This window comes from Limulus polyphemus, unplaced genomic scaffold, assembly GCF_000517525.1.
Source record: "Limulus polyphemus unplaced genomic scaffold, Limulus_polyphemus-2.1.2 Scaffold335, whole genome shotgun sequence".
NCBI classification, from domain to species: domain Eukaryota; kingdom Metazoa; phylum Arthropoda; class Merostomata; order Xiphosura; family Limulidae; genus Limulus; species Limulus polyphemus.
This window is the reverse complement of record NW_013665945.1, coordinates 83,941-95,428: the sequence shown is the minus strand read 5'-3', so window position 1 is coordinate 95,428 and position 11,488 is coordinate 83,941. Positions and strand designations below refer to the sequence as shown.

Here is an 11,488-nt window from a genome sequence, read left to right as displayed (position 1 = left end):
ACTAGGGTGGCTGTGGCGTTTGTTGCTAATTTCATACATGATTAAAACAACCCGCTACTGGGCATTTAGGAGTAAAAAGCATCCTACCATCTGGCTGCATTTTATTAACTATATTTATGTATTGGAATAATGGCTTAAAGAGCTTAATTTTCTTTCATATTTCCTAAACCACCAGGTTCACGATAATATCAAGTTTACTATCGAATATGCCACTTGTAGTGAGTGCTTACAATTTCCACACACTTCTACGACTGTATTGGATGGTAAGGCGCTTAGTAAGGTATGTAAATGAAACTCAACAAATCCATCACCCTTAATTAGAAACTTTAATTACCAGATTAATACCCTGGTTAAGTTCTTTGAGTGCATTGATCTCTTTCTGAGTTAGATTAGCTATGTTACTATATCCCTAAAACTTAATAATAATAATAATGCTCCTATCTTTTATTTTTTTTGGTCTTAAAAAAATATTATGCGATGTTTAAATATTGCGAGGGTAGATCTCCGGGAGATTTTTAAATCGAATGATTTATTATCCTGTTTGTTTGTAATTAAGCATAAAGCTACGCAATGGGCTATCTGTGCTCTGCCCACGATGGGTATCGAAACCCGGTTTCTAGCGTTGTAAGTCCGCAGATATACAGCTGTGCCACTGGGAGTGGGTGGGTGATTATCCTAAAAGATTGATTAATATAATGTTAACCATAGATGACGAACAAAGGAAAAATAACAGGATTCAAAAAGAAAATGCCTAAATCCTATCACCCTTTGTAAGATTAAACGCATCTAAAAAAAATCCCTGGTTTCCTGAGTAAACAACAAAAACTAGTAGTCAATTCTCATTAGAATTCAGAAGCCTTTAATTAACAGGGATGTAGAGTTATTACTTTAAATGGTGGATTTATGTATGTTTATATTAACGTTTTAATATTTTGCTTTATTTATTTTCTACAATGTGTATATGTGTGGATATAATTACTTTTACAGTTTACCTCTACATATTTATTACATGTGAATGTTTATATAACTCTTCTTTCTGTTTTCGTTTTTAAATGGATATTTTCCTAATCGTGTTTATATTATTGTTATTTATCTATTCTTGATAGCGTGGTCGCATGTCAGACGATACACAAGAACACATTGTTATTGTTTTGAGTTACATAAATTGTTTGTCCTGTTAAGACTGGGCTTGTGTTCTGTAAGGTGGCTTCCTCTTGATAAAACCACAGAGTGAAACATTGAGGACATAAGGAATATTCACTGGATGCTGACTGTTTCTCCTCATTAAACATATTTACACTCTGCTGTGCAATACGCGATACCTGAACTCTAAAGAATAGGGCTTGGTTTTGATATCAAGCCCTTTACTTAGTGGTCAGTAAACAACTATACATTTAAACATATACAAACTTTCTTACATCCCACCACTATACGAGATGTAATTTATCTACTTGTTTCACTCTTCCACGCAGAGCCGATGAGCTGTGAATTCAGTGAAACTAGTCTGCTGCAGCGGAAGTAGCGAATCAGATAATTGATTAGGCCTCTACATCATTCTCCTTCACTCAAATTCACAGTTTGGCGAAGAAAAAATCAACAATTAAACAAAGAATAGGAATTTTAAGTACTTGTGCTACTCGTCACGCTTTTGGATAGAACTGACATAGAACCAATAACTTTTCTGGTGTGTCATTATTTTAGAGGTTATCCCGAATGTGTCAAGAAAACACTCAATACAAAAGACAAATTGGTTAAGTATTTCTGACAAAAGTTTCGGGCTACCTCTCTTCTCATAACTAACAAAAGGCTATCGAAAGTTGGAATCTTACAACAAACCATAGATAAAAAGCACGAGGGTTAAACTGTAGCATACGTGCTATAGCAAACACGTGTAATAATATGAGTGCAATAAAAGTGTGGTTAACTGAAACTTTAAAATACCTGAAATTACTCGCACCAGTGTTCATAACTTTCTCCAGTCAAATTAAACAAAAAAAAGGAACTGAGTGCTAAGTGTAAGAGTTTGTCAACAAGCCAAGCTTAATGCGTATGTATAAACCTTTCATTTTGGATTGTTTGTTTGTAATTAAGCACAAAGCTGCACAATGGGCTGTGCTCTGCCCACCACGTGTATCGAAACTCGGATTCTAGCGTTGTAAGTCCGTAGACATACCGCTGTGCCACTGGGGGGGCCCTTTCATTAGGATTCAAAGTTTTATCTTTTTCAACACCCTGCATGATTTATGAATTCCACTGTCCAATGTGTGAGGGAACTTATATCGGTTCTTCAATAAAAAGACCAGGGAACATATAACAGAACACAATAATCCAAGATCTAAAGACAGTTCAATGATTGTTCACCATGCGCTAACTGACTGTAATGTGGTTGCGTCAAAGCGTGTTCACGATCATTACAAATGCAGAATGTGAGACACTGCTTAGAATAAAGGAGGCTATGAATAACCATCTAAATGTTGTGCCCCACAACGTAGACATTGCTGATGTCATGATCAGGACTAATGAAATTACGTCCACAACAATAGTCTTCGTTTTTGCCTTCTTGTATATTAAACTGTTCATGGATTCTACCCCTGAGACAACGATTTATTTTTCTCACATACAGATTTGTTTGTTTGTTTGTATTGAATTTCGCGCAAAGCTACACGAGGGTTATCTGCGCTAGTCGTCCCTAATTTAGCAGTGTAAGACTAGAGGGAAGGCAGCTAGTCATCAACACCCACCGCCAACTCTTGGGCTACTCTTTTACCAACGAATAGCGGTATTGACCGTCACATTATAACACTCCCACGGTGGGACGGGGATTCGAACCCGCTGCCCTCAGATTGCGCCCTAACGGCCTGGCCATGACGGGCTTTCACATAGAGATGTCCACAACTTTGTATATTACGCGGCAAACGAGACAGCGGGATGTACAAGTTGGATTAAGATTGAGTGGGGCATAACAAATTAGGCCAGTACAACCAAAATAATCACCGTCATTTACAAGTTTGAAGTGTCCCTTTATTTACCTCATATTTGTAAAATATTTTATCTTAATTCGACTAATTGTTTTTCTCGTTCCTTAGAACACACACAAAACACAATATTGTTGAACTGTATATATATATACATATATTTACTATAGCACATATTATAAGAACGTATGAGTAAAAACAAAGTAGATTACATATGCTATAACATGTCAACCACATTACACCTGGTGTAGATTACATATGCTATAACATGTCAACCACATTACACCTGGTATATCAGAGACGCCCAACACGTCAACCACATTACACCTGGTATATCAGAGACGCCCAACACTAAGGCTCATCAGAAGTGGTCTAGGCGCTATTTATATCATCAGCTTCCATGAACAACGACTGCAATAATTTCAACCTCGTGTTTTCTATCCATGATTTCTTGTACAGTTCGCACCTTCAATAGTTACTTTTAATTCGGAGGAAGGACAGTGGCCCGACATGTTAACTATTCCAATAAATACATCTTTCGTTAGCAATATATATACCAATTACTTTCTTCTATTGAGAGCTTTCTTAACACGTTCATGATAATATCTAAATTAATGACACATCATGAAGAATATTACTGGCCCCAAGTCTGCAATGGCCTAACGCAGGCATATGGTACGTTCGGCTCGCGATGAGTTCTTAAAATATAATTGAATCCGGCCCGCGAGCCGCCCACGAACTCGTTTTTTTTTCTTTCTCTGTAATCAATAAATGGAAAAATTAAAATTACGAGTACCTACAAACTAACAAAATTCTGGAATTAAATTACTTTAACAAATAAAATATAATGAACCCATTTTCATTTGAATTATTCTATTTGTGTCTTACTGATTACTATTGCGTATATAGGAGTAATCACCGCTGTAGACTGTCTAACTATGTGACAAGAGCCGTTACAAATTCATCCAAGTTAGTCGGCATCTTACTCGTGGGAACGAAGCTTGTTCTAAAAGAGAAACTGACAATTCTGTGTACATAAAACAAAGTAATATAATACGTCATTTGATATATGAAAACATTGGCTTTCTATTGGTTATAAATGATATAGTATTAAACGTAAGAGAAAACTATTAAAAAATCCTGAAAGTAAGGATGTGACAGGCGGGTGTGCCAAGATGAGTCTGATTTTCTATTTGATGGTTCTGTAACAAAACAAGATTGAAGGCTAAGAAGATTATGCTTTGTTTCAGCGATGACGATATTATAATAAGTAATTTACGTTAATTTTTACTTACTGTAGGGGTGGTGAATAAATGAGAGAGAAAAGAGGATGCCTAGAAATAAAAAAAATCTCTTTTCACACTGATTTCTCATATTTTTTTTAAAATAATGCCTTATAACTTAAATAAATTAAAATATGGATTATTAGCTACGAATACATCTGATCCACATATTGCTACGGTAAATGATTTAAAATATTTTATTTTTCATAACTTATTATTTGAATAATACTCTTATTCACTGTACAAAATGATAAAAACCCTCTAACCTGAGGCTTTTGAAAGGTGAACCTTTCTTCTTCAGGGGTAAACTGTTCCCATTTGCCTCTGAAGAAGAAAGGTCCATCTTGTGAAAAAGCTCAAGTTATAGGGTTTTTATCATTTTGTATCAAGACTTTTTGAATCTACGTGTTTTTCTGACATCATAAACTCTCATTCAGTGTATATTCTACTGCTACTCTATTTGTACCCTTTTAATGATAATAACAAGAAATGTTGCTAAGGAAATTGTTGCAGTCTTTTTATATTTTACTTTAGCTTCCCATGGTGTGGGTCGCAAGTAAATTTAAAAACTGCTTACCGGCCCGCGCCCTGGAGGAAGTTGCACATGCCTGGCGCTTGGATCCGGAAGCGTGGTATCACATGACCACACTGAATAACCCTTATTTATGAGAGGCGGAAGTCATAAGACTTGTAAATATATTGCTGGAAATAAACTCGACAGCTAATACATTAGGTGCGTATAGGGAGGATGGGGGGGGGATGTCCGAGCTTTTAAAGGACTGATTATTAAAACGAAGATTTGGTTGTTTAGAATAAAGTTTTAGACTATTCCATATAAAATAAATCAGTTTTGTTATTTACCAGAAACCCTCAACACACGAGTGAAAGGAAGAGTGTTTGAACTAAAATTTTAAGTTTGTTTTTTGTACAATTCTCCACTTCATATTTAAGGTTGGAAAGGGATTCAAAATGATTTAATGAAAAATGCTCACGCTGGAAAGAACGTATCAAGTAACACACAGTACCAATAATTTTTACGCAAATAAATAAGTTCATTTTTTACAATGAACTTATGTCTTAAAGGTAATTGGTAATACACGAAACAACGCCATGACCTGAAAATTTAAACAACATATTTAAAAAAAGATCACATTTGAATCTCCGATTTCAAATTAATGGTACATTTATTGTAAATTCGGTAAATTCAAATATGAAATACTGTTGCGTCAGCGAGATCACGTGACTATTATCACGCCACCTGCTTTCTAGAACTATCCCGTTCCTTCGTGAATGCCCTAGCATTTATTAGATATAGGCTAGTCTGGTATATATAAGATGGTCACGGCGTGACATGACAGAATGTGTGTGTGTAGGTAGTGAGTAATTGAACTGCAGTCAGAGAGTATTGTTGAAGTTCGTTATAGCGTTTGTTTTAGCGCGAATGTTGAAATCAAGTGTATCGGTAAAGTTATATTCAGAAAGAATAAACCAGTTTTATTAAGTAAGGACTTGTGTCGCTAAAGTTTCGTCGGAACGAAGTTACGGAAAATCAATTAACAAACGGAGACGTAACAATACTTTAGAATTTCTTTGCCCCGTTTGTATAACCTTTCATAATTATGTTTTAACACGTGCAGCAACCATGACTGGGCAAAATAACAAAAAATCGCACTACTGCTGTTTTATTAATGACTTCTTTTTTTTGGGGGGGGGAGCTGTTGGTAAAATACTTCCAATTATACGACCTCACAGTTACCGAACTAATAACAAAAACTATTAGGTTTCTTTAAAATAACTAGTTTTTTACTCCATAATACAAATTTGAAAAATAGCACCTTAAAATTCAACAGCTTAAGTAAAGTACTACATCACCCAATGTTTTGTTTTCAGAAGACGTGGGGCAATGCAAAACAAAAGTTTTACTAAAACAATCTGGTACCAGAATTGTGTGCTTACGATTATAATGAAGTACGTGTCATCAGATATGATTAATCTTGTCTACAGTGTTGCTTCAACAAACAAACGTCTAGCTATAGCTCTATATAGAAGTTATTAACTTTGGAATAAATATTACTCGAAATACCCAAATTCATCACCTGTTTATTATTAATTTAAATTTGTTAGAGCATAGTACACAACACACATGTTATTAGCGTTTTCACTAATTTTTAACAGTCCTGCATCCAGTTTAAGAGTGCCAATATACGATACACACAATACGTCATTACTTTGTGTATGCAATGAGTAATGTCTCTATTGCACATAAAGTATGAAAACAGCGTGGATAAGATTATAAAAGAGCTAGCGGTAGTAGTACACAATGTATCTAGCCGATTCTACAGACAATCAGTGAGAGTTACGAGGTCTTTACTCTTTGTGGGACCGCTATTAACGTTATACACCTCATGACTTAATTGTTGATGGTACAACTGTATATGAAAGTCGTAGCATTACAATTAGTGCACAGCTTATAATTGCATGTGTTTACAAACGTTACATTAACGTGTTTATACTAGGCCTACAAATCAAATCATGGGATGAATATTGTAAACAGAAAAAAATAACCATGTGATGTACTTCCGCCAAATATTTGATAGAAATGATCAACACGTGTCTTTAATATAATAATTTAGGCATTTCTGTAAACGTAAGCAAATTTCCTCAGCCCTCTTGTCCCATTACAGTCAGTTCTGTTTATTTTCAATATGTTTAATACAAGCCATCTGTTGTCGAAGCATACACAAGTTGATGAATAAATATGATATATAAGTTATTATGTAATATTGTTATTAATGCAGGTGAACAATGGAGCTATCGAGTTAGGAAAGTACTGATTGGTTAATACAAAGGTAACAAAGAACGTGTATTTCAGAGTTCGCTACCTTCGATTTGTGCCGGAAAATATTAGAATAAGTCAACTGGATATTCATTTCAAGAAAAAGAAGAAAAAAAAGAGTTAAAATAACGAATCTACATTGCTAATGAAAGAGTTATCCTATTTATCTTCAATGTAAAAATTACGCTAGACTTGCTTTTAGGATTTAACTCCAGCTTGATGAATGCATAACAAATGAGTGTGGTAAGATGGTTTCTCTGTCATATAATAACACCCAACTGACTTTTACTCCAACAATGTTTCTTATCTGTCAGACGCTAACTTCAAAGGCACTGAAACATATTGCCAACTACAAGCAGAGCAAAGCAAAGCGTATATTAGCGTTCATGTATCCAATTATGAATATTTCCTTAAGTTGAACCTTTAAAGTTGGTATGACTTTGCAATGCCACAAAAATGTGTTTGAGATAGACAGAACCCGGTATGGGTAAACGTCTTTAAACTTACAAACCAATTTAAACTGTTAAACACTTTACAATAACTGATCACAGCACCATTTTCATGAATATATTTTTATCATTTATAGCTAGAAGAGAGAAAATCAACATGATCAATAAGCAAGCGTATATATAATCCTATTTGCTGCAGAAAGGCAGCGTTCTATATACGATTTTCTTCTCGTCATATAACATATATACAAGCGTTCAATGTCTTTAATAGTTATTTCCATCTTCGCTTTTGTTTTTGTGTTATTAATCAGAAGACTGTGCTACGGTGGAGCTAATTTCAGGCAATGTTTAGATTTACACGTTGAGCTAGTTACAGATGTGAGAAGTACACATCAATTTTTTATCACAAGTGGAAACTATCTTACTCATTTTTAGGCCCACGGTTTCTTCGGTCACATCGTTTTGTGCTCATTCAGTACATAAAAAAATCACATCTACTTATCTGTCTGTCTGTCTATCTATCTATCTATATATATATATGTGTGTGTGTGTATGTATATATATATATATATATATATAAATAGATAGATATACGTAAATCTGATTTTTTAAACATTTGCATGTGCACTTTAACACTTTGACTAGAGTAAAAATGGTTGTATTAGAGAGAAAGTTAAGTGCAAGATAAGTCAAATACTATTCTAAGATTTAAAGACATATTCGATATCTTTGTGTAACAGTTTTATCGTATTTATATGGAAAGGCGCGAGGTATACTGTCGAAAATGTTTAGATTTCTTTTCTACGGGAAAACTTGGAAGTACTATTTATATGGAAAATGTGAATAAAACAAATATGATATAAAATTTGAAGCAGCTACTCCAACAAGAAAATGTTGTAAGTTCATTGAGGAAGTATTATTATTATTATTATATATATATATTTATATATATATATAGATGAAATAACCACTAACATTCTATGATTACCAGGCACTCTTTCTCTGTTCGCAGGTTTCTTCAGATCACTTATTGTGTTTGGTCCTCGCGTTTACAGCACAGATGACGAAGTCGTATTAAGTCACATCCTCAATAGGAATATTAGTACAATGGGGGAGAGGGGGGGAGAGAACACCGGGTCGACGTTACCTTCCATCACAGATTCTTTACGTCCTTCACCAATTCTTATTAAACAGAAACAAACACAATCAGCCAAAACTATCTAATGAAGACTGAGAATTTCCTTGTCTGTTTCCCGGAAGATTGACGAGAGAGGCAGGATGGAACAATTTGTACCATCCAATCACGATATTAGAGAGATCGACATCGTCCAACATGATCTGAGCCACGCCCATGAAAACTTTCTTCTCCATCCTTCCGTAGTCCCCCCACACAGTAACCTGCAAAGAATCATCAACAAACGCAAGGTGTGGTCAACACATCATGACAATGACCATCTAAAGTTCAGGAAATGTCATCGTTTATCAGGAAATATTATGATATATTAATCCCCTTGTTTAGAAAACGCAAAATGCAAGCTGTTGCTTAAGGTTTTGGTTCTATTTCAAAACCACAAATTTAAGAATAACATCGAAATTAAAACTCATAAAAACCCTAAAAGAAATGCAAGGTTGCAACACGTCTTGCATAAACGCCCCATGATTCGGTTGAAGTACAGACTTTATCGTATCGAATTGCATTAAAAAAACAACAACAATGTCATCACAAAAGACCTTTTAAAAAAGGGATACCTCAAGAATGTGACATCCAATGTGATGTCGTTTAAGTGATACACAGACCTCGTTTATTTATTTTTTCAACCAATACATGGTGACTTAGCAAACTGACAGGTAAAACTTACCTGCAGTATGCACCCCCTGTAATCTTCGTGGAAGTGTAGTTGCTCTTGGTACAAAGGGTCCAAGGTTCGTCGCGCAGTTGTAGTTTTGGCCTTCGAGAGACACTTGGTGCCCTGAACTAAGTACACTTTCACGTAAGGTGCTGTAAAAGGAAATCAATGTTTCGAATTAAATTTGTTGTAAAAAATAGACACATTATTTGACACTCTACCTACAGTTATATTTTTAACTAATTAAAATGCAATTATAATAAAACGGACTCTTAAAAAATAATAGATAGAAAGAAGGAAAAATCTGAATATATTTTTAGTCAGTTTTAATTAATTTTACACAGTGTTTCTATTTGTATTCCTATTTAATTTGGAAACATTAATTTCGTTTTGAATTTACTTACTGATTATAAGTATTATTTTATTACACGGTACAGCTTTTACAGTAAGGAAGAATATTTTTAAAACAGGTACGACATTTCAATCACCGGTGCGATCCTTTTCAAGTACACAGGATGTTTTCTGTTCATAGATGTACCTTCTGTTACTGTGTGCTTGAGAATGATCGCACCAGTGATAGGAACGTCGTACCTATTTTATAAATATACGTCTTTACTTTAAATGCTGTAACTTGTAATAAAATGATTCATTTAGAAATGTTTAACTCTTTTACTGAGAGTATCTTCAAAGGGGTGTTCAACCCTCAGTAAAAGTAAAATAAGTCACATCATCGTTGGCAAATACAGAAACGACCAATAGATAAATTGCTTGCTAAACTGTTATGAGAAACGTTTAAATACAAATGAACCTGATGAAACAAACACATCGAAACGTCGGCTCCCATCAGTTCAGCGACGTTTCTATACAACTGTGGCCGATGAAGATTCGTACAAGTGCACCGAAACGTTTTTCTCTCGCCCATGAAGCAAGCAGGTTTTCATTTACAACCCTCTATTTTGGCAATATTCCATCTGTTATTTAAGATAATGTTCATAAATGTATTCAAAGTTGAAATTCATATCATACAAGCATTTGTTGATTTATTAAAAAATTGTCAACGGGTGGTTGTTTATCGCTTGACAGTATCTAAGGATCAAATTGGATTTTCAAACATGTAGTAATTTTAATTATAATTTTACCATGGGATACAACCTTCTCAGAAACTTTAACATCAAGTAAAATCAAACTATTAATGACCTGGTAAACACTTGGCTCCTGGTTTTGGTTGAAGACCTCTCGCCCTAATAACTTCAACCTCGAGGTTCCCTTTTCTATCACAGACGCTCAGTTGTATGTCTCCCAAGTTTGGGGAGGCTAGTGCTTGTCTACCGACAAGCTGACCAGGTCCCAGACCTTGCACAAAAGTGGAATATTCTCCCTCTGGTGTCAAACGTAAAGCTGGCATCCACCTGATGGTTTACACGATACACGTAAATAACATTTCATATAATAAGAAATATGCTTTAAGTCTTTATTGAAATCAAAAGCGAAATTGTATACAGTTTTACCAAATGATGCACGATACTCTTAACATATTAGGTTCGTGTAAATAAACCAGACATGAATATTTTATTCACAAATTAAGAATTTCTTAATTAAGGTTTTTAAACTGTATTACCTAACATACATCACAGTGAGAGGGCTTTACAGCAAAGCGAATGAAAAAAAGAAAAGAATGTTTTTTAAAGAAAGTTTCATGAGCACAAATGATAAGTTAATTAGATTAGTTTAGGGTAACTAGAAACACCTTTTAAGTTATTTTTATTACTACCATAAGAATGAGTTTTTACAAGCTACTGATATGTTTCATTATTATATTTTTCAAATAAGAAAACTGAATACGAAAAGTCTCAAACAATCAAAATATATTCTTATTCAACAAAAGGTCAATTTTAATAATACCTCTTAAATATAAAATAAATCTTTGCTTTGCTACAAGATGGATTTAATAGCGCAAAAAAGATATCATGGGGTTCGTGGATCAGAATTACATGAGAGCCCTTAACTGTAATTGTTAAGTGTTGTTATGGGACTCAGGGGGATGAATGGAGAGGTTATCGGGGACCCTGGACTTGATCCAACCAGTAATATAGAATTG

At 34.5% G+C, this 11,488-nt stretch overlaps 1 protein-coding gene across 1 annotated transcript in view; it reads right to left on the bottom strand.

The window, feature by feature from the left end:
- Positions 1-8,092: 8,092 nt before the first annotated feature.
- The window catches only part of LOC106457463 (regulating synaptic membrane exocytosis protein 2-like), a gene marked incomplete at its 5' end in the record, with an annotated part of 64,042 nt that continues 60,646 nt past the window's right edge, over positions 8,093-11,488 (bottom strand). The window contains 3 exons of the mRNA XM_022383417.1: positions 8,093-8,941; positions 9,403-9,542; positions 10,588-10,799. Coding sequence (XP_022239125.1) covers positions 8,750-8,941; positions 9,403-9,542; positions 10,588-10,799 — 544 coding nt within the window. The remainder of the gene's footprint in view (positions 8,942-9,402; positions 9,543-10,587; positions 10,800-11,488) is intronic.